This window comes from Cyprinus carpio, chromosome B12 (genome assembly GCF_018340385.1).
Source record: "Cyprinus carpio isolate SPL01 chromosome B12, ASM1834038v1, whole genome shotgun sequence".
NCBI lineage: Eukaryota > Metazoa > Chordata > Actinopteri > Cypriniformes > Cyprinidae > Cyprinus > Cyprinus carpio.
Window position 1 is genome coordinate 709,625 of NC_056608.1, and position 25,479 is coordinate 735,103.

General features: G+C 38.2%; 1 protein-coding gene across 1 annotated transcript; it reads left to right on the plus strand.

The window, feature by feature from the left end:
- The first annotated feature begins 414 nt into the window (after nt 1-414).
- On the plus strand, nt 415-24,011 carry hs3st3l (heparan sulfate (glucosamine) 3-O-sulfotransferase 3-like). The gene is given in 5 exon segments (XM_042736029.1): nt 415-554; nt 12,389-12,484; nt 12,576-12,660; nt 12,662-12,750; nt 23,369-24,011. Coding segments are annotated over 5 exon segments (1,053 nt in total).
- The last annotated feature ends 1,468 nt before the right edge of the window (nt 24,012-25,479 follow it).

The window sequence follows — 25,479 nt, forward strand, 5'->3', positions numbered from 1 at the left end:
ACACCGAGTATCACAACACTATGTGCGTGCTTTGAACTGAACTAAAGGGGTCCATATGATTCGATTTCAACTTTTCCTTCTCTCTTTGGAGTTTTACGAGTTCTTGGTGAATAAAGAAGATCTGTAAGTTGCAAAGACTGAAGTCTCAAACCAAAGAGATATTCTTTATAAAGAGTTGAGACCGCGTCCACGCCCCCCCCTGAAAACACTGCTCGTTCTAACACGCCCCCACATCTCTACCGCGCCAGCATGTTCACATATGCAAGAAAGGTGTACCTTTTATTTCTCCGCTTAGTATTGTTGTTGCTGCCCCCGGCGCCCATGTCCTTTGTAGACGCTAGTGTGTTTCGACTGTGACCAGCGAAACTACCTTTGTTTGGGCTCTTCCAAAAGAGGACGATATCCGCTTCCGTCATGCCTGGGGCTGATCCGTTGCTGGTCGCTGACGGAAATACTCCAACTTTGACTCTGTTGGATCACAGAATCGGCTTTCCCCATGACAAAGCGCAGTCCATTTCCGGGTCATCACATGTTGGTTTGCTGCAGAGCACAAGGTACTTCACTTTCGTAGAATCCGGCTTTCTTCTCAATCATGTCGTTGGTGTGTGATGGCGTTTCACATGATGAAAGCGAAACTTGCCGTTGTTTTGGCCATTCAAAAGAGGCACCGCGCGCGACTCGAAATCATGCTATTATATCATGTTTATACTGGGTTCTAAATGTTGTGTCGCTTCACTTCGGCTGGACAAGGCATCACATATCGTAAGGGGCGTTAACATTCCGCCACCACACTTGACGGCATTCGGCCAATCACGGATGCACTGGATATCTGGCCAATGCACAGCACACCTTCCCCTAACTTTTCAGAGAGATGAGCCTTTGTAAAATCTACGTGTTTCAGAACAGTCGGGGGCATAGAGGAAAAAAAAATAATGTACAGTCTGTGGACAATAATGTGTTTTTTTTAACGCTTCAACCGCAATAACACAATTTTCTTACACACCAAATACGACAAAATAATGTTCTCTTTAGGCACCATCATATGACCCTGTACACACAGTAACACACCCGCCACATGTGCTTCGATGACAACGAAGAGCATTCAAATCATGCGCATACGTTGCAATCCACTCCAAAATAGGCGCAGGGGGACGCGGAGGAGATGAGTTTGTTTTGAATCAAGTCATTATTTTTGTGTTTTGTGTGCACACAAATTTTTTATTCTTCACTCGTAGCTTCAGAAAATTAACGCATTAAACGCCTGAGTTTAGCAATGATTATGTGGGTTCCAAAGTTGCCGAGTCACGCGTTATGGGAATTGGGTACGGGTTGCGTGAACTATCCCTTTACGGCTTGGACACTGTAAGGACCAACTTGGTCGTGTGCGTAATTTCAAAGTCCATAGCGAAGCAAGCAATAAATAAATAAATAACTATGGGTAATAAATAAAATAAAATGCTAAAATAAACACTAAAAACTAAATAAATACATTTTAATGTATCTATCAATCTGAATGTATTATTCAACGTAAATAAATTGCTCATAATAGCACACCTATAACAACACCAAGATCCATAGGGTCAATTCTCCCCCCCCCCTTTTTCTCAGAGAATGCATGAATATATATATGTCTATATATAAATTAATATTAAGCCACACACATACACATATTCAATTTTTACCTTGTTCTCTCAACATAAAAGTGTAAATTTTCTGGAAACTGAATTTTCAATCTTTGTCAACCCAGATAGAATACAACACCACTGTCACGTTTAGTTTTCATAAACATTTCGATTATAATTGTTTGATGGTGGTTATTTTATGTTTAATCCGTTTTTTACCTACCAAAACCTAAACTTTCCTTGTTTAAAAATAAATACAAATAAATTAAATCATATTGTACCAAGCTCATATAGAAACATACAGTATGACTTGAGTGCGACTATTCAAAACTCAGTTTTCATTTTTCCTTTTCAAAGCTAGTTGTTCTAGCTGACCTGGGACGCTCCAATTTATTTTGAAGGTTTTCTTGAACTATAATACAAACCAATGTGACTGAATTTGGACAGAACAGAGGCCATTCACAACATCTAACAAAGAAGTGGGTTTTAAAAGTGACACACTTAGTTCATAATCCAATGGTAACATCCACAATGGCCACAAATGGAACAGCCCTACATGTAAGTGCTGTGGTACTTAAGAGACACCCCTGCGAGCATGAAAGTGACCCACAACCACGTATCCGATTGCTGGCCCCAATCGGCCATACTCCATTAATCCGGCGGACTTTTGCAGAACAAATACAGGCAGATTTATGAGGATATCCAGCTGCTGTTGTGCATGATGTTTTTAACCCCCCACCTAAAGTGGATCTGAAATCCTCACTATTTACAACAGTCTTATTTAAACACCCTACCAGATTGTTCTGGCCTCACAGGGAATCAGGTTATACATTCAAGCAGGTAGTAATCTCTCTCCTCTCTCCTCTCCGCTCTCGTCTCTCGGACTCAACTCGCTGCTCGCTTGTTTAAAATGAGCTTGTTTTTGAGTTGAGACCCTCTCTCAGATACTCAGTGATCGACAAACATTGTCCTTTCAAAGCCAAACCTCCGTTCCATCCATTTTTTAATACGTCACATCAATAATAATATGTTCACATAATAATGTGGGTGGCTCATAATTATAATTCCATTGTTGTAAAAAAAAAAACAAAAAAAAAACAAAAAAACACTATAGTGCTTAAGTGCTTAACTTTTTTTTTTAACATAATCTGTTAAATCACATGGTTAAAAATCTATTTCTATGTCAGGGATCGTCAAACTGTAGGATTCAGTTTTAGGGAATCCTCAAAATATTTGAGAGAATAAAATTATGGTAGTTTATTTATAATGTTCTTTTAAGGGCTGTCAATGGTTCATTATGTGGCACCCAAAAACTCTTGATTGGGCGATTTGAACGTTTTAATTGTGAAGCAATGAAATGTTGCGGTTGTTCAAAACATACATTATGTGTCTCATAGGCGTATAGTAAAAGACTCAAGTTAGCGTTTTTGCAGTGTTGGTGCTATAAAATTTTTGCACTAATTTTGTTACTGTTCTAATGGAAAAAAAACATAATCAAATAAAAGGAGCAATATTCAGTTTAAGTTTTTCACTTTTGTGCATGTTGTGCTTGCCAATTTCCCTGCATGAAAATTGTGTTCAAAGAAATCTCAAGTAAATCATTAGTTTTAAAAAAAAAAAAACACACTTTTTTCTGAGTATTTCCAAAAAAGTGCAACTGAACCAGCAAAGTTCGGCAGTCAATAACATACAAATTTGTTTGAGAGAAAAAATACAGAATTATTCACGGCTGCATTAGCAAATGACACTCCACAACATCATACTGACTAGATGTTGTTTTACAACTATCCATCTGAAAACACTAGACAACCCCATGCCGTGTTCTGAAAGTGAAATTTGGTTTCTTACACCAATGGTTTTTCAGAGAAATGAACTTGTAAGGAGGAAGGATGTTTTATTGTGACAACTTAAGTAAGCATTAGTGAGGTTTCAAACGCCTTCATCATGCAATGTGTCTATTTTATCTAATAACACAAATTGTTCCAGTCATTGGACAGTTTATGTGAGAAGTACTGTAATTGATCCCCCATGAGTTCGTGACTTGGATAAAACACATGCAAACTGAAAGGCAGAAATGTTCCAGTTAGGTTTGCAGGTCAATAGTTATCCAGCCTTAAATCTTCTGACAGCACAAACTAAGCATCTTCAGCGCTGAATTAAAATGCCTGTCTCTACTGCTAATCTGGCTTTCAATTTAAGAGGGTTTTGTGCTTCACAGGATGAGTAAAGTGATTAACTCCAACTAGGAATACAGGTGCTGCACAGAGGAGCTTGTCCAACACCGGCATTGGGACGATTAACGGGGTTAAACCATTAGCACACAGTCTGTCCCGAGACCTGAAGAGAGGACTTCAGATGAGCCCAAACACAGGGACAGCCAGGAATAAATCACGCAGACTTAGAAATTGCAACGACCTTTTTTAGTGATATTATTAGACACAAGTGAAAGCATGTCCTGCTTTATTTACAAACTGTAATCCATGTAAAACAGAAGCTTCTTGATTCAGCAACCAGCCAGAGCAGAAGCAGGAACAGAGGCTGCAGTCTGCTCTAAAAAAACTGAAACACAAAAAGCACTTGATCCAATATCTGCCTCACACCCCTCTGCCACTCCAGCTTACAGCAAACACATTCACAATCTGTCTGTGCTCACACTCAGCTCACGGATGTTCTAAAAAATTCCCATTACGTATGCAAAAATTATGTTCATTTTTACAGTGCTTTTAAAAAACATTTCTTATGTGAAGCTTTAAATATCTTTCAACGGATGGTTCACACCAGAAATGACCAACATGTTGATATTAACCAACTGCTTTGATTTCTATGGAACACAAATGATCCTCACTGTAAAAAAAATAAAGTAAATAAATATAAAAAATAGAAGAGAAGAAGAAAAAAAAGATTTCTGCAATTAGTTATCACAACTTAAATTCAACATTAGAACAAAATCAATTGGTCATGCTTGACTTAAAAATGATATGTTTTAATTTACTTAATTAATAATTTAAGTTATTTCAACATATTTTAAGCGTGTTATACAGTAAACTAATTGGAAGCACATTTATTTTCATTATCGTATTCATGAAAATGAAATGTGATCAATATAAACCATGACATAAATTCTCTAAGAAAATTGATATAGCAACTAGTTTTACTCAGAAACTGCTAAGGAAATATTACAAATTAATTACCAAGAAACATTAAATGTAACTTAGATTTTTTTAAGTAGAAGGACTTTCCAACAATCCAATAAAAAAAAACTGTATACTGAACTACGAAAATGTACTGTGCTTTTTCAATATAACGTAAATATTCATTATATTAATTATACCTTGATCATTCATGTTAGTTTATTGTTTATACTATTTATTTTAGTTTATTAACTAATTTTATAAACAATGACACGTTTAATTTTTAAAATGTTGTATAATGTTGAACATTAAAATCTAACAATGAGACAACTAATTCTACAGCATTTATTAAACTTATATGTAACAAAGTGTTACCATTTAATAGAAATTTCTAACAGGTGCTTAGATGCCATTTTAGTTTCTACAACAAAAGGCCATAGCATTGCAAATAGAGAGTAGCCTACACATGATATGTTAACAGTGTATAAAGACTCTCACATGTTACGTCTTTCTATTTTAACATGAGACCAGTTTAAAATATGCAAATGCACTGTTTAACGAATGCCTAAAAGCCCGACAGCTGGCATACAAACTAATGCAAATACATGGATAACAATAAACATTTGGGTCATACTTGCGTGGAGGTTTTGTTCAAACAGTGTGAGTGCTGCTAATGTTCGTGTGACTCACAGTCTATACAGCAAACATACGGCTGTACTTTTCTTCACTAATGCAGCATTCTAGTCAATATATGAATTACTTTATAATGATATGAAAACATGGGGGGGTAGGGACTACTGTAGTGTACGCACTATTTTCGTTGTCTATTTTAATCTGTAGGCACAGTGCGGGAATGGCCTACTGGAGCAAACGGATTAATGTTTTATTGATGTTGTACTTTATGAGTTTTTACAACAAGAGCAACTGTTTTCCGGTTTGTTAAGGTGAAGGCCCGTTTGACAAATCTGTGGTGTGCTTGCTTGTCCCCAAAGCACTGATTAATCCTAAGGTGATTGTATAACCATTGTCACCAAGGTTTTTTTCGTCATAGGATCACTTTATGCTTATGATACTTTTTGGAACCACCGCCCATGTATGTGTATAAAGTGCTTTAGACATGTTACTTTTATATTACTAAGGTCATCCAGAATAAATATTGTCTAATAATTCTTTTGTTTTCCACAGAAGAAGGAGAACTAATACCAGTCCTGGCCTGACCTGAAAGTTTGTCAGCGATTACATAATTTCCATGTTTGGTTGAACTATCACTTTCCGGTATTTCTTGCGGCAGTGCAAAAGGACTACAGGGGACAACAAAGCATGGCGAGGATGTTTTCAGTAATGTATGACATGAGAGCCTTGACGTCTGAAATATTAATGTCCGAGCACAAGCCGGCGCTCATCATTAAGCACACGCGTCACCAGGCTGTCGGGGGTTTTTTAGCTGCTTTTCCATAGTGCATGTTGCCCAGTTAGGGGGGAGATGCAAATTCACTGGTTTAATCTCATGAAGCTCTTTGTCCTTTACTTCAGCCGCAGTTATTTCCCTTGAATGACTTTGAGACAGAAGGTTGAAAAGTAGAACACCAATTTTTCGACCTGTTTTGATGTTGCTGGCTGCCACAAACCCATGCAAAGCTGTGATGTGTTTAGATGCAAAACAGCCCAACTGCATTACTTGTGCACCACCTCTTCGTCTCTAGCACGTATCCGCCCCAGTCTATTGGTTACCATCAATCAAAACTGTGCACTCGCCGTGCTTCGTTTTCCTCAATCCGTGTCACAATACAACATTAATCCATGATGAATGAATCGACTGTCAATTGCCAAGCGAGCTTCCTGAATGTAGAAAGGCGCTATTTCTAAATGGTATTTCAGTCTGGCCCTCTGGCCACTTATGGCAGGCCGCTCCATCCCTTCAAAAGATTGAAAGGGTTCGTCTGCCAACTTTATCTTACTGCCATTCTCGACGCAAAACAACAGCATATATCTCTTGGAAAACAAACCTGGGATAACAGATTTTGGATATGGGAGTGCGTTGCCTGCCCACAGCAGAAAATGAAAGCCAGCCAGCAAGCAAAGCAATTATTTCTTATTTGAACATTTCAAGAACGGCGAGCCAGGTATGGCTCAGCACCTTAATAAAGCTCTGCTGCTCGTTATACTTTCATGAAAACAGTGTTTTCTAGCCTGAAGGAAATAAATCAGTCTTGCTGCTCACTGGCCCTGACCCAGGGGTCACATTTTTATAGATGGCTACTTCATCATCCAGCAATCCGCTCTTGGACTGCACACAGAAGACGTGCAATTGCTTGGACTGACTAGAGCGACCTTGTTCTCGTGATCCCTTTTATGGCATCAACACAAGTTCAAATAGATGTAAAAACAGAAATCCGCGTAAATCGCGCTCAGATCTACTGCCATGCCACTTACCAGCGCACTTGCAGGTGAGCGACCCCGGGTTTAAAGAGTGCTACTTTTTGTTGGGTTGATTGCCTACAATTATTCTGAATCGGTTTGTCTCGTTTTTTCGTTACTGACTTCTTTCTTATTTATCTCTAAGTCATCTCTTCCGAATTATCTTTGATATAGCATGTTAAAATCATTTCCACCACAAACATCATGTAACAAAAAAAAGTACTTTCTTTTCGACAGAATATTTTTACATTCTCTTCTAATGGCCTTGACAACCAAACCGGCCATCAGTTCGAGTTCCTTATTGCATTATGTACGCCATCACTTATACTGCACTCCCTCTAAGTTTCGTTTCCTTTTTCTCTCCCCATTTTCGTCGCTATTCATTCGTGCGCACTTTACGCTTCGTCTACCTTGTCCGTTGCAGCGGCTATCTTTATCCGGAGCTTCCTTCTCATACACGACAAAAGTATGGATGGCAAGGACATAAGTACATTATTATCTGATGTGTGTCTGTATTTGCATTCTATTTACACTCACTGTCACAACATTATCTGTGATGTATTATAACTGTCAGCTTATACGATGTGAAGGAAAAACACAACAAATTTTGGAGAATGCACTAACGGTTACCGGCTCTCTTTAACATGAATGTAGGCGCACGTGTGTTAAACGGTATTCTGATAAAACTTCTACCGGTCACACAGTCTGCAATCGGAAGATGGGATAGAATAATACACAACATAAAACCAGACAAAACCACCACAAAAATGGCCAGGTAATTCTGCATTGTACACTTGATGGCTGTCATGAGTGGAAAAGGATCATTATCGTCCGCTAACGGCACAATTAAATATCAGAACTGTTACACGCTATGACACTGTTTGTTACTAGATTTTGAACTTGATTTCAGAGCCTCGTTATACCAGGCAATCGCTAGTATTTTTTTTTCTTTGCAATCCTTTCTGGCTGATACCATTCAGAACTGGCTCACAGCGTACTATAGTCTGCCTGTACAGCCACTTGTCCGGTAGATTTCTAGGTACGTCGCTCAAACTTATACCGGATCTGTAGGCCTCCATCATTGTTACTCTCTCCATAACATGCCCAGCTCTGTAAATCACAACATATGCTAGCCGCGCCTTGCGACTTTCTAACAGCGAGAGGTGCGGATAACCTGGTCATCTATGTGCTGTGCTGACAGCGCTATATTTGATCACCAGCTTTACTGTGCTGACTGCATGATCACTGTACTGATCTCGCCAAACCTACTCTCAGTAGATCGATCACAGCACATCCACCCCGTCCCATGCCATCTTGAAACTGAGTTATTCCATAAGGACCGTTGGTAGTGATTGCTAGGCATCTGGGCGAGGGTCACAGAAGGATGCCCTTGCTCTGCCCGGAGGTCTGCGGATTCATGTAGAATATTTGGAAGTTATGCAGTGGGTTTAAGAGCCTTGACTGCAAATCCAAATCTAATCCAAACACTTTGAGCTTCTGACTGCCTAACACGATCATCTATCATAAATTTAATGTAACGTATTCCCAAAAAAAAATTTCGTGACTGGGTCAAGTTGTAAGCCTTCCATATGGTGGACTGGTCCGCCCGGTGTTGACGTACATTAAAAAAAATAGGGTATCATATATTAGTGAGACGCGATTGTAACAAAACTTACTCGCTTCCAAGCTATGTTGAAACCCTCTGACCTTTCTCTGAAAACTCTGTAATAGGAACAGTGCTCTATAAGCTCTACAACGTTGGATTTACATATTTTTGTTGACGTTGGGGTATAGAGTGTCGCCAATATGACCGTTTTCCACCGCTGAATTAGTATCACGCCACCAGCATGTCCCCCAGATATGGTTAGAGCCCTAGAATTTTTGGGCTTAAGCTGAGATCAGGCTGCGCTTATGATCACCCCGGGAAAAAGATAAAAATAAGTTTTTTCACCCCTAAAACCATCCCAGACCGTGATATGTTACAAATTCCAACTTACCATAAAACAATACCACAGTAGTATCATTAACCAAGGTTGCTATACACTGAAATCTGACTGACATTTTTGTCCTAGTTATGCTAAGATGTTTATGAAGCATTCGACCAGCAGAAAACATAGGAGGTCCATTCAGTGGGCTTCCGAACAACTTTGTTTGAATGCCTCACGGCACCAGTATTTTAATTGTATTGGAAAGCAATACTACTAAAGGGACTACCAATAATAAATGGGATCTGTTTGAGTTTCCTGAATAATACCAAATATTGACCCAGGCAATAAATGCCTCTAACTCTAATGCTTGATATGGGTGAAAATTTTGTATTACAAAAGTATAGTTGGACCTATCTTGGCCTTGGCCTTAACTTGATTGTTTGGACGCTATCAGGGGTCGGGGAGGTTAAAAATAAACCAAAAAAAGACCAAAAACGATATATATAGTTATAAAAGTATTTTTCTCTGGATGTATTTTCATATGTGATCTTCACATTAGTTTTTGTTTTACAAACCAACGATTTATACTTATCTATACTCGTATTTGTTACCCGCATCCTCTTTACTATAGGACATCGCTACTTACCTAGTTTTATATGTATATATACTATTTATCTCTAGACTCCACCTTCCCCGATTAAGCTTTTCATCCTCATGATATTCGATATAAATATAGTATAAATCATTTACCATAGTTAGTGGTAGAACTAATAAATTGATTCCTTTTAGCTTCTCACCTTCTCTTACAGACACAGAATCAAAACTAATTGTCACTTCCTGTGTGCAGTCACGCGGAATGCTAAAGGAAGGCAAGAATGTTTTAACAATATATCATTTCTCTCTAAGCAACTGCGTCATCATTGATTTATTGGCGAAATCGCAGTTTGTCACATTGAAGCTTCGTTCGTCGTATAGTACATTTAAATTTACGGAAATTAAAGGGCTTACGCGCAACCACACCACCATACTGAAACATTTTGTCAATAATCACTTACCCCAGTATGTTACCAAACCCCGTAAAAGCTTTGTTCATCTTCGGAACACATATTCTAAGATATGTTGGGATGAAAACCGGGAGGCTTTGTGACTGTTCCATAGGATGCCAAATACATAACAGTGTCAAGGTCAATATAAAGGTATGAAAAAGCATTCGTCAGCGAAATTCACTTCCCATCTGCCCATCAGTCCTGATTGCATCACCGTAACGTGTATGAAGCGACGAGAATCACTTTTGTAACCACGAAGACAACAAAATTTCCCGACTTTATTCACACATCCTCTCCTCTTTGTCTCTTCAAATCAGTGTAGCGCAATTTTGGAGCATATGAGTTGAGCCGCGCACAACCAACGGTCCTACAGTTGTTACTTACATGTATATTATCCTTTGCATTGAACAAAAACTGAGCATTAAGTGACAGCACGGCTAACACAGAAGAGTGTAAGCTGCCTGCGTTTAGCTCATATTCTCCAAAATGGCGCTACGGTGATGCAGAGAGATACAAAGGAGATGAATTGTTGAATAAAGTTGTTATTTTTGTTTTCTTCGTGTACAAAAAGTATTCTCACCGCTTCATAACATTGCAGTATGATCCCACTGATGGCCGTTGGAGTATTTCTGACGATGTCATTTTCATATTCTTTCTGAACCCATTGACACTGCTATTTATTTGACAGTCTATGGGACAGTCCACAAGCCTCCCGGTTTTCATCCAAAAATTCTTAAATTGTTTCCGAATACAAACAAAGCTTGTACGGGTTTGGAACGGCAGGGGGGGACGTGATTAATGACTACATTTTCATTTTGGGGTGGAGTAATCCCTTTTAAAAAATGTTCCACAGACTTTTGTCAGTGTGGCGCAAGTTGTAAACATTTTAACGACAACAAGGTTTTATAAATGCCCAATCACCAATGAATTCTGGTCAAATGAAATTCTATTTATCGAGGAAACCATTTAAAGTATTCACATGTTTGTGTTGCTTACCTTGTATTTTGCTATTTTAAGCCTGTAAGCCAGGCTTCGCGTGTGAGAAAATACCCTGCATAATATGTTGACCGGTGCTGTGTCCTGATCACATAAACTAATCCAATTTGATTTCCACATCTCCTAACTCTACAATCTCTCCGTCACACATTTATCAATTCAATCATACCAGTTCTGCAAAATTGCGCAATACTTTTTTTGTATCTCAAGCTACCGCCTACTTGGCTTTATTTACCCCAGAGCCTATGCAGGACTGTATATCTTCTGCCCTTTGGTAAACACTTCTTCCTGAACCCTGAACCACTTGTTGATATTCATGAAATATATTCGTAATGGTGTACTGGAGTAAAAAATGTGAAAACTGTCTCTGTCCTGTTTCTAACTATAATTAAAGTATGTGCAAATAACTGACATGAGAGTGGAAGTGCTCCTCCACACTCTAGGTGCACAAAGGTCCGGTGCCCGCACTACATTTTACTGAATCTAGTTTTGCTTTTCGCGTGCCTCCGTCGGTTTTGCAATTTTACTGCGGAGTAATTATCAAAACAACTACTTATTAGATGAAGGAGAGAACTCATACTTGTTTTCTTTTCAATGCACGCAGCTACCTATGTCATAGCTGTCACTCCAGGATGACATTAGATTTTCCAGCCCTATGTCTCTATATGAAGTACTCTACAGCATCCGGGAGACAGCATTGTCCATACACCACCTGCCTTCGAGGCGTCCCACCTCTCCAATCATACTCAGCAGTCAGGCGGCTGCGCGCACTTTCATGAATGACTGGTAGTCCGGTCTTCAAGCCGCCACACTGCAAGCCGCCAGGGGACAGTCAACATCATCGCTTTTCTTCACGGAGTATTACAAAACTCTCGTCCTCTCCCGTCCATGCTGCAAAGCAGGACAATGTCTTCCTTCGAGTCCCTCTCTTCAGCCTCCCCTCTCGTTCATCCTACCCCTCTGCCATGATGACACTCTGTTTACTACGATAAAACGCCCCTGTGGATTTTTGTGGTATGTGAATGCCCGCTCCGCCTCGAAGAGTCGACCGGAATTGCGGCACTCGCCCGACTGGTCATTCGCGCGTTTGGCTTCCCGCTGGTCGCAAGTGAAGCGAATATAAATTCCTGAAGAGAAGGGCCGTTTACAGAGAGTCCTCAAAGGGATGGCAACTTTTAGCATTACAGCGCCCCTGGACCTCCGGAGACTCTTGCAGAGACTAGTCATACATGTTTTTCCTTGCACAGCCTCATCTCGCGTCCTCCGACGGCCTCTAACTATCTGCTGGGGATGCTGCGAGCCGGACTTTGGGGGACAGCTTCGCAGAACTCAACGCTGGGATGGTACTAATAAGCCGTGCTGAGAGAGGACATTGACCGCTCCTCACATATGGTGGCACGCTCGCTGATAGCGTGGATGGATATAACAGCTCAGGGAAGGACTGGACACGCGACCGGACGCGGGGGACAGTTCGGGATGGATTGGAGTTAAGAAGGGGGTGAGGGGAGCGTTATTTGAGCTTCCTGCGGCTGCACCCGGACATCCGCGCGCTCGGCGCAGAGCCGCACTTTTTTGACAGACACTTCGCGCGCGGACTCGGCTGGTACAGGTGATAAAGACACAGGGAACGAGGGATGCAGGGTGTTGTTGTGGTTAATAAAAGCCCGCTACACAGGGAACGAGGGATGCAGGGTGTTGTTGTGGTTAATAAAAGCCCGCTAGTGAGTGAACTACACATGGAGAGTTGGGACGGCTGCAACACTTTTTGCATTTCCCCATAAAAGTTAAAATTGTAATCGGGGGTCTATCAACTCCTTTCCACACTACTGTATACATGGTGGTGTCATGAAAAAATAAGCATAGTTTAGTGATTGAATAGACAAAGGGCAAATTTGCACCCTGACCTATTTAAATTCATGTCATGCAACATTCATTGTAGCACGTAATTTCCGATATCCTCGTGGGCAGATTTGCCGACATAATCGGGTGCCCGAGTTCGAGTCCCGGACCTAAATTAAATTGGCACCCCTCTCCCACTTTGCTTCATGGAGAACTGTCCTATTAAAACACAAAAGGCGACGAATGCCAAGGGAAAGTGCATCACCAAAAAAAAAAAATGTGTCTACTCATCCTAATGTCACTACAGAACACAAAAGATATTTGGACTGTTTTAATAAAAATGTTGTTTTTTTAATAACACTGTTGTTTTTTTTTAATGAAATGAGCTTTTTTTTTAATATATAACCCACTTTTTAAAAATATCCCAGAACACAAAAGAAGTTGTTTTTAATGGTGAAGTAGTTTTTAAATCAATCAATCAAAAAAACACTTACATACCAATAAGCAAGTAACAACATCACTAATAGCACATGGTGCAAGAGCGCTAAATAAATCGCATAGTCAAAGAAAAATGCAACTGCATTTCCTCTTGGACAGTAGGCATCATAATCTTGCAACTGTTACTGTAAAACTAAGCAGCAACTGTTATCTAAGAATAACAATACAAAGTTACACATTTTATTTACAGTGTCTACTTAACAACTATTCCTAAACAGAATTTCTTAGGATAGCCTGTTGTAAGTACATTCCTTTATTTATTATGTAATATGTTAGCAGGCACTGTTACATTTGCACAAGTTAACACTACTGTCCAAAAGTGTGAAATTCACCAAAAGTGACCTCAGTGCAATCTACTCCCAAAGAGCGCATTATTTGACGAGGCGTGGTGTCAGTTTAACACTAGGCCACATCATGAGATTCATAAAGGTTTGAGTAATGTCGTCTGGTTATTGCAATCCGCTGAAGTGGGGCTGGGCATTATTTGAGTGTTAGTGGTCTCAGCAGCTGTTGCCAGATGTTCCTTTATATTGAAAACACTTGGTGTGTCGACTGCTGTATGTGTCTTGGTATCTTGAAACATCTCAAAAAGTGTCTGGCAGATTTGGCGGACAGGGAATTGAGTCTGCAGTCGTTGGGTACGAGGCGTGTACTAGTAGTCAATCAGTTATTTATTTGCTGGTCTAGAAAACAGTGTGGTGAGTTGATCAACAAGCCCACTGGAGATTCTGTCCACATCCTCAATAAAGTCTTGCTCTCAGTTTTATGGCTTGTCACGCTGCCTTCGAACTGTTCAGAGAGTTGACAAAACTCAATTACTTACCTTTTAAGCAGCTGAATGATTGTTTTGTCAATTCTTGTCACGCTGCCTTCGAACTGTTCAGAGAGTTGACAAAACTCAATTACTTACCTTTTAAGCTTCCACGGTTGTTGTTTTGCCTGTAAGGATATGCTTTTGATATTCCTTTGTGTTCTTGCACATAAATCGCCAGCTGTTCTGCTCAGAGGAACGAGCCGAGAGCAGGCAGACATTGTCATCTTCCCGGGACCAGATGGACCTCACAGCCATGACGGGCCACTTGACATTATTGTGAGACCCCGTCAATTACCTTTTAAGCAGATTAATGTTTTTTTTGTAAATTAATGATCTGTGTCAGGTTATTTGTTTTGTAAGAGGATATTTTGAGTCTTGTTTTCCACCAAACCTAATGATCTGCTCCATGCTGACTTATTCAGGTCTAAATGGAATGGACTGGTCATTAATCTTGTTATCAAGCGTAGATTAAATCTGTAGGTGTAGATGGGGGTGGGATGCTGGTTTTGCAATTCAATTCAGATCTTTTCCAAAGAGAAGAAATAACATGGCAAAAGAGTGCGGATAAGATCTGGAACAAGGCCGAGGTGAATAGATGGAGTTTTTGTCCTTATAAGTGTTTCTACCGATTGATTGGGGCACACCCAATGCTGAACCTGACACTTCACGCTAGAATTAAACCGGTTAGATTCAGTTACAATTAGCAAGAGATTTTATTCTGCTGAGACTCCCGAGTTCAAGTTTCAAACGCCAATAACTGTCACGTTCTTATAAAGAAAGCTATTTGCTGTAAGTCACCCTCAATAGTGCGCGAGAAGGAGGGCGAACGTGAAACAATAGTGAGATCTACACATTATCCATCACGTGCGAGCTTTGAAACACACATTTGCAGTTTTTGAAGTCTGAAACGAATCAAATATATTGATTCAGAAGGTACTAGGAGGCTCAGGCGAGCCAAACCGAAAAAATCTCAAGACCGATTTCCTGGGCACCATCCGGTAAATTAAGCAGCGTGTTTTCTTCAGTCCTGTCTGAGAATGCACCTCACTGTGATGATAGTGCCTGCGTCACAATGCTGTAATTTGGTTTGCTTGAAGTTGCATCTGATGTCATCACATTATGGGACCCTTCATTTTTGCATTCATGGAGCGGTCATTAAAATTGGCATTTAAATTCATACCCTGTATTCCACAGCCAAACCTTTATTTGGCAGAGAGGGGTTTTGATTTTTTTAACGTGCAGCATGTTTACTGCCGCCAAAAAACGTAATAGTTTGTGAGTCTCCTTGGGTTTTGTTATGCAGAAATGAGACATGCCTTTTATAGCAGTTCATAGGCTTGTCCCGAGATGAGCTTTTTGAGGCCATTAATTATTAAAGCATTCTCTATATGAGTTAGTGCATCTACTTCACAAGGACATAGACTCATCAAAATACTGCTGCTGAATAGGATGGTGATATTAATAGAGGAATACAGGAGCTTTTACAAACTGAAACGAATGAGATTTTGCAACTTCCACATGACTTTTCACAAAAACCACAAACTAAAACAACATGATTCGTACTACAAGAGACAGATATGATTGTCAGTTATATACTGTATATAACACTACATGAAATAGATGGCCTGATGGCATCATGTGGGAGTCTGGTGTGAAATGTTTGTGTAGTGTTGTTATTTTGGCTAGTGTCTATATTGGCGTGGAGTAAACTGTATAGTTTATGGAATCAAAATAAGCTAGATGGTCCAATGGTAATTCAGCTCTCATTAGGTGCTCTCAGGGGAGTGGGAATGGGGATCTGGCGTCTGAGCCCCTTGATGATGTGATGTTTCTGGAAGTGGGACGGGCAACACAGTGTACAAACTGACTGGCTGCTTTAATGGCCTCTATATGCACAAGAAACGGGATAGGTTGGGTCCAAACACACACACACGTGCACACACACACCACACACACACACACCAACACACACACAAACACACACCACGTGCACACACACACACACCCACACACACCCACACCACACAGAACACACACACACACACACCCCACACACAACACACACACACACACTTCCTAATCCCCCATTGTCTTTAATTCAAGTGCATATTCCGTTTTGCTTTGCAAAATTTAATATAAAAAAATTCGAGTTTCATTAAATTGTTGATTTTTTCACGAATTGACAAAATGTTAGCCGTTTCCATAGTCTTTAATTCTTAACAAAATTATTCCAAAGTGTCAGTAGTGAAACTACTGTTTAAGTATTTGCACAAAAAATGTACAGTTCATAACACGTCGTGCATTTCTTCAGTGTTTTTATGTCAGTGTTTTTTTTTTGTTGCAGTAGTTTTTATTGGTAATGTACTGCATGAGTCAAATACCAACTTTATACACTTATAAACAACCTAGAGGTATTGGAGGACATTACACAAGAAAATTCTTATTTTGTTTGTCTACTTCAAAAATTTCATGTTGAATTCAGTGTTACTTGCCATTCCTTTGTCAGTATTTTAGCAACAAATTTACTAGACATGTCTGACCAATTTCTTATGTATAAAGAAAATTTGACGAATTCCCTTATACACACACACACACACACCACACACACACACACACACACCACCACACACACACACACACACACACACACACACTACCATTTTTAGATCTTCTGCTAAACAAGGTTGCATTTATTTGATCAAAAATACAGTAAAACACTAATATTGTGTAATATTAATATACAATATAAAATAGATGTTTTCTGTGTGAATATACAGTATTTTCAAAAGTTCAGTCCATTTTACTAAAAATAATGAAGTACTTCAGAATGTTTTTAAAAGTCTCTTTTGCTCACCAAGGCTGCATTTATTTGATCCAAAATGGTCTGGTGTGTAAATATTATATTTTAAACTAGCCACTGTTTTTGTATGAGAATATGTTAAAATATAATTTATTGCTGTGATCAAATCTGAATTTTCAGCATCATTACTCCAGTCTTCATTGTCACAGATCCTTCATAAATCATTCAAATATGCTGATATATGCTTCTTTATTTGCACAAAAATGTTAAAACAAAGACATTCAAGCCAATTCTATTCTTTAAATTGCAATAATGGGTCACCTGTCCATGAGCGCCCAGGTGTGCGAGAGCTGTTTATTCGTAAGTCAGCAATTCTAAAAATGAAAAAAACGAAGGCTTCATCCATCCCATTAAACAGATACTCATTGGAATGAAAAAAATTCCTATAACATCCATGCTGTAGTTGATGCCTGGACAGAAGACAGGGTAATTGCCTCACATCTGTTTGTGCACAGCAAGCTGCTGATGAGGGCCATAGAGTGGCCCATCTACAAAAACTCCACCTGCCACCCGCAGCAGCTGAGGCCCCGCAGCATTACCATACCCCCATTCGCATGATCAAATACCCACGGCACCATTTGGTTTATTCAGGCTACCTCAGAGGACCGGGCACCGGCCAAATGCAGCCTCAATTAGGGGAGACCTATCCAACGGCTCCTGTGGGCTGCTGGGATTGGACGACACAGAGTGATGTGCCAAACAATGAAGCCGCTTCAAAGCTTACAGACAATCCATACTGCTTAGATTGATCCGTGAACATCTAACTAACAAAGACTTACCTGTTCTGAATCAGGCCTGGCTTTGTGTTGGATTCTGTAAAATGTGTCTACTCTATTGTATTTTAAGTTTTAATTCTTCAGAAATATCATGCTGGCTAATCATAATAACCTATCAAGCATTTGCCCAGATTACAAAAAGGCTGTTCAAGTTTTAGGTGAAATGTTCTCGCAAGCAAAAGCATATATTCAATATAAACTGAATTACTGAACTTCAACTCACAGACTAATCTGAATTAAATTGATGTTCCTTGGATCAGTATCTTTGTTATTATCTTAGATTGTCTCAGTTAATTTAAAGCAAATAAGATTCTACTGAATTGTGTATATATATTCACTAGTGTCCACAATAAAAAAGTAAAAAATCTAGTAAAACATCAGAAAATATATCTATTTATTCCTGGTTTTAAAAAAACTGAGCATAATCATCATCTTTTTTTATACATGTTTTTAAGGTATCTTTTCATAGTAAAACATTTTTAAAAATATAAATTCAGAAATCTCAGAGCGATGTTTTTTGAGCACTCACCCACGCATTTAAAGGTCAAATTATACTTTATTTTATGAGCCTTATTGACACATTTCCTGTTGATAAAATGTTTTTCAAATATTTAATATGCAGTGAAGCAACTTTGTTTTTTTTTCTAAGAAATAATTATAAAAGACATCTACTTAAAAAGTTTTCGTTTTCACGGAAATTACATTTTTTTAAAGAGCCTTTTTATGCTATGGTGTTATATCACCCTGACATTTTTCACTTTATGCTTGCAAAGATATCACAATTGTTTCAGGAATCAGAAACATGCTTCATCAGAGGAGGTGCATTTAAGTTACTGTATACATGTAATTGCATTAAAAGTGTGAATGTAAATAATATTGTTATTATACAATAAAATATTATTATATATAAATAATAATAATATGGTATTGTTGGATAAGTTAATAGAGTGAAAAATAATCATTGACCTCATATTCCAATACGGCATTCATTCTCTGTATCCCGTAACGTTCAAAGGTCGGTGGACATCAGAAATCCTTGCATTAGCTAGAGGACAAACTGTCAGGGGCACTTGCAAGTACGAAGCGGTCACATCGCTGGAGGCGAGTGAATAATTAATGATGGGATCTAATAGACTTGCTGGCCCCATAGGCATAAGTAAACAGGGAGGTCTTTAGACTAAGTGCTTTCTCAGATGAAGTCATTGATAATGCAGGCAGGTCTGGGGATTGGCAGGGCTGACTGTGTTGTTGTATCGATAGGAGCTTGCGTTGCAGGGACGGCTGGCCACACCGATGTGAGTGTCTGTCCCTTGCTAGAGGACACTAGAGGCATTATATGGCCCATCCTCAGTGACCTATCAGAACAGCATGACGGACAGTACGTCTTTGTCATCTCTTTGATCAAATGCAATCTGGGTCTGACCCACTGAGCCTCATACATTTAAAAACGGTGTCCTTGATTGTGGTAGAAAGTTTGGAATTCCACAATTACTTGCTTTTTTAATGGTCTACTTGTAATGTAATGTAATGTAAAAGCCTTGTTGTAAAATATCATATATATAAAACTATAACTATATAATATATGTGAACCTGGAGCACAAAGGCAGTCTTAAGTCTCGGGGTATATTTTTATAACAATAGCCAAAAATACATTGTATGGGGTCAAAATTATTGATTTTTATTTTATACCAAAAACCTGTAGGATATTAAGTAAAGATCATGTTCGATGAAGATATTTTGTAAATTTCCTACTGTGAAATATATTTAAAACTTCTTTTTTGATTAGTAATATGCATTGCTAAGAACTTCATTTGAACAACATTTAAAGGCGATTTTCTCAGTATTTATATTTTTTTGTGCCACCCTCAGATTCCAGATTTTATTTTTTTTGTATTTAAGCAATGTATTATCCGATCCTAACAAACCATACATCAATGGAAAAGCTTAGATGATTTATAATCTCAATTTTCTAAAATTGATCCTTATGACTGGTTTTGTGGTGCAGGGTCACATATAGTTTTTTTATTACCATTTTCATTTTATGAATGGTAATATTCATCAATTTTATGTCCAATAGTTCACCCAAAACTAAAAATTTGCTGAAAACATACCTTTTGGCCATCCAAGATGTAGATGAGTTTGTTTCTTCATCAGATTTGGAGAAATGTAGCACTGCATCAGTGTCTCAGCAATGGATGCTCTGCAGTGAATGGGTGCCGTCAGAATGAGAGTCCAAACAGCTGATAAAAACATCACAATAATCCACACCACTCCAGTCCATCAGTTAACATCTTGTGAAGCCAAAAGCTGCATGTTTGTAAGAAACAAAACCTTTTAAATAAAATGAGTCCATAATAACACTTCCTTCAGTGAAAAAGTCATCTGGTCTGAATCAGGAGAGAAAACATGCACAAAATGAAACAACCGTTACAAGCACAAAACAACTCTAAACAAATATGTGGGTGGATTTTGATGTGAGAGGACAACAGGAGATTGACTTTTATTATGTCATTATAGATTACAGACCTGTATTTTAAGGTTTAAAGTTAAATGCATTAATGATGTTTTGCATGAGGAGTACACTTTCAGCAAATTTTCATGTTTTCGTGAACTGTCCCTTTAAGAAACAACCACTGTGAATTTCATTGGCCACACCCCACAGGAAGTTGAACCGCAATGATGTGAAATTTACAATTCAGAAAACAAGTAATGCATTCTGTTTGTCAAATATAAAGAACTAAAGATAATTTCTATAGATGACAGATTTGGCCTATAAACTTTAAAACTTTTTAATTTTCTTCAAACTTTCATACAAGGCTTTGTCAAACCATCACTCAAAGTTTGTCTTGACAAAATTTCCATTACAGTTAAAGATGACACTTATTATCACTCAAAGTTAGTATTTCTTTTATTTATTTTATCTTCTATTAGATATATTTCTTTAAATTTCAGTTCATTTTAATTTTACTTTCATTTGATCCACAATTCCGAATCCTGTTTACGTTAAATTTTAATCAAATAGTTAAAGAGTAAAAAAAGAATAATACTGCTTATTCTCCTCATTGGCCAGGTTTCTGATCACAATAGGCATCACTGACATGGAAATGTCTTGCATCCATGCATTTATCAACTATGATGTCACCAAATCACAGAAGTTCAGAAAGAGTCTTCTTTGTAGTTTAGTCTCAGAAAGTTCTGATTCATCAATCATTTTATCTTCTGATAACAGATCAGAAGAACTTTGTTCCTCATAACATAATGGCTTTTATCACCACAGAAGTCATTTGTATTATCTGAGCACATTCTTCATTATTTACTTCGTCTTGTGTTTGACTGCTGCTCTGTTCTGGCATTACACGCTCAGTTTTTGTTGGTCTATTTGACTTCTCAGAGCTTGATAGATTTGGACTTGGAGTCCCTTAAATAGACATTAGTTGTGGTCGTTGTAGCAAAGGCAGGTGGGGTGCAGGTGGACTATTAAAGCTTGCGCCTGTGAGCCACTTAAAACAAATGAGTCCCATCTGCCAACGCTAAGAAAGACATGCGCACATTCCATTTGTTTCCTGTGTATGTTGGTAACCCGCAGTGATTGATGCTGGCTGCACATCTGCACGATAAGCAGCATTACTGATGCACATTCGGAGCCGGCTGACTTCTCATTTACAGCCAATAAGAGGCACAGTGTAGCGTGTGGCCCGGGCTGATCTGCTCGAGGACAGAACGCTGTGTCCCCTCATTAGGTCATGTGCTCCGGGCCGCTGGGGGCGTGATGTGATTTAGATGATCAATACTGGGCTGGCAGTCGCGATCCAGCTCTTAAGTAAAACAGATGTGTGGAAACACAAGATTGATGGTGGTAGGGAAGGAAAAGTAAGTTTCTAAGTAAGTCTATTTACTTGATGACTTTCCTAACTCTTCTTTATTGGTACATCAGATCAGAGTTCAAAAGTGCAAAAAAGTAGGCCTATGTAGCAGATTGTTATTTTAGCATCAATGATCTTAAAATAATTACAGGTTTTGTTAATATTTAGAATAAAATGTTATTTTTATATTATATTTTCTGTTTTTATTTCTGTTCAATTTTGTCATTAGATTTTTTTTTTGTTTAATTTTAATTATTTGCGTCAACTTACTAAACAAAAATAAGAAATCTTGCCCTGGCAACTATAGCTGAAATAATTTTTTTTTTATTTTTTTTATTGATTTTATTTTATTTCAGTTGAGATGTATTCCATTTCAAGAAATGTATTTTTTATGATTTTAATTTAACATTAATAATAACCCTGGTATTTAGATGTCCAAAGGGAATATTTCAAATTGAATTGTCATTTGTTTAATTTAAAATGTATTCAGTTAGAAAAAAAAATGTCGACATACTAAGTATACAGCTTAAGTAACACTTTTAACCTGTGTTACATTCCCGCTGTATGTCCCAATTAGTTAACATTAATTAACATTCATTTTTTTTTACCTTTTGGCTGCAGTTTTAACTATGTTTACGTTATGATAATATAGGATTTGTTTATGTTCTTCATGTGTCTCCTTTTTTTTTTTGTTACAATAATAAATGTTTAGATAAGAAATGCTTTAGCATTTTACATTGTATACAATAGTACACAATGTACTACAATAATATAGTTTGAATATATTTTCTTACTCATTCTACAAAAAGAATCCATGTGCAATCATAAAAAGTCATTTTATAAACCCTGTTTAATTCTAAAGCAATTTTTAAACAGCAGAAGTAATTTACTTTTTCATTTATCCTAAGCCAGATGCTTTACCTCTTACAGTTTTAATATGTTCGTATTTTATGGTGAACTCTATGTAGAAAATCCATATCAGAATAATAATTGGTTTCTTATAGCACGATTCTTTTAATATTCTAAATTAGTTTTAATATTTGTATAATTTTTTTTTCCATTTCGAAATGTTCCATTTTAGTTAAACTAGTAATTTTGTTGTTGTTTTTTGTCAATTTTTTTTAATGTATCTATATATTTTTTATTCATTTTTAAGTTTTAGCTTTATTCATTTTCATAACCTACATTAAGTTAAACTAAATGAAAATGATAAAAGTTGCTTTTGCAAATAGCTTAAGTAATTATTTTTTTTTTTTGTTAAACTACTTTTTATTTTATTGCATTTCAGATAAAAATTTTTTTTTTTTTCATTTTTTGTTGCTTCAAGTTTAAGTTTTAGTTCATTATAATAACCTTTTGATACACCGTATTCTAAATAAATGCCATTTTCTCAGTAAAAATTAAAACATTTAAAAAATAGTTAAAACAAGATACATTTACTCAAGCCTAGGCTTTCCAGAGAATGAATCTTCAATGTACTAAATGTACTTTTGACTTACTGCTCAGGTTACTCAAAACAAGTGCAAATTTCTGTTGGAGAAGTAACCAAGTATCCCTGCTCTTCTCTCATCTTTTAGGAGCATGATGCCTAAAGCCCTCAACGGGCAAATTGTAATGGAGAAAACACCCAGATACTTCATCTCCCCAGAGACACCGGGCCGCATCCATGCCATGTCACGCGACATCAAGCTGATCGTGGTGGTGCGGGACCCCATCACCCGCGCCATTTCAGACTACACCCAGATCATCTCCAAGACGCCCGACATCCCAAGCTTCGAGAGCCTGGCGTTCAGGAACCGATCCACGGGACAGATAGACTCCCTCTGGAGCCCGCTGTACATCGGCCTGTACGCCAGACACCTGGAGCGATGGCTGGCCTACTTTCCGCTCTCGCAGATCCATTTCGTCCACGGTGAGAGGCTGATAAGTGACCCGGCGGGCGAGGTGGGCCGCGTGCAGGACTTCCTCGGCCTGCAGAGGATCATCACCGATAAACACTTCTACTTCAACAAGACCAAGGGCTTCCCTTGCCTTAAAAAGCCAGAAGGCAGCAGCAGACCCCACTGCCTGGGCAAAACCAAAGGCAGAACACATCCTAAAATCGACCAGAAGGTCATTCAGAAACTGAGGGAATTCTACCAGCCTCACAACCTCAAGTTCTACCAAATGGCAGGCATGGACTTCGGATGGCAGTGGACCCGGAGGTCATTCAGAGCCTGAGGGATTTATACTGGGGTTTAAGATTAAACTGAGTTGGTCTAAAATGTGATCGAAGTGAAAAAAAACGATATCCTAGGATGGTCAATGGCTCCGTAGCTGTTCCAATCAATGCGTCTGCCAGATAAATAGAGGTCTGCGCACTTCAGGTTACAATAGTCTTTTCAGACCGTCGGTGTGAGCTCGAGGGAACTGATAGAAATGACCTTAAATCATCGGTTTCAGTAGACACTTTTTTTCTGCTCTTGCCATTTTGATGTCTTTTTTTATGTTGCTTAGTCAAGCTTCGATCATGTTTGTTCCATCCTTCATATCAGAAAGAGTCTGGATTTGAAATAAACTGTGTAGCATAGATGTATAGTTGCAGTATTTACACAGAACAGAAACAGACATCGTAGCGCCTCTGTGTGGGCTGGTCTACAATCACATTCTACATCCAGTGTCTCAAATTGGTTTCGATTGTCTGCTGTAATTGGTTCAGATGTAGACAATATGCAGATGAGGCCGGTCCTTTTGAATTTCCCCTCTGCATGCATGAATTTGCTGTAGTCTGAAATGCAGCCCACTAGAAAGCCAATAGATTATTTTAAGCTCCTGTGTAGTTGTTTGTTTGCTTTGTTTAAATCCCCCAAATTGGTAAAATGTAATATATATGTTAATGCAAAGTAAATATATTTTCTTTAATGTTTCACATAATTCGGAAATAAAATGATTAATTGCATCACGTCAACAAAATCCCCTCACAGTGCTTTTGGCTAATAAGAGTGCAAAAGGTGAACTACCATTCAAAAGTGTGGAGAGAGTTTGATGTTTTTAAAAGAAGGCTCTTCTGCTCACCAAGGCTGCATTCATTTAATCACAACTACAGTAAAAACAATAATAACCTTAAATATTTAAAACAGCTTTTCTATGTCCCAACTTATAACTGTGATGCGCAGCTGAATCTTCAGCATCATTACTCCAGTCTTCAGTGTCACATGATCTTCAGAATTCATTCAAATACGCATATTTTGCTGCTTAAGAAACATTTCTGATTATTATCAATGTTGAAAACAGTTGTGCTGCTTCATATTTTTGTGGAAACCATGATACGTTTTATTTTTCAGGATGCTTTGATGAGTAGAAAGTTCAAAAGAACAACATTTTTTTCTCTCTACTGTATCAGCCTGTAGGTAACTTCATTTACTCAACTATGATAGTTTCATCAAATGGTAAATCAATATGCACTATGTTAATACCAGTAAATTTATCATCAGTGCGAGTTCTGGTGCTTGCACATCCAGTTTTTAAGCAACACAATTGACCCTTAACAAAGACCTGTCCAGTTCAAGCGGCACGTGCACCGTTCATCTATTCCTCTTTACTAGTTATAGCATGAAATAAACACGAATGAACATCAGAAGACGTCAATACACACCATTTTTCAAGTTTGAGTCCATCGACATTAATCTACTAATGTTTTGTTTGTTTG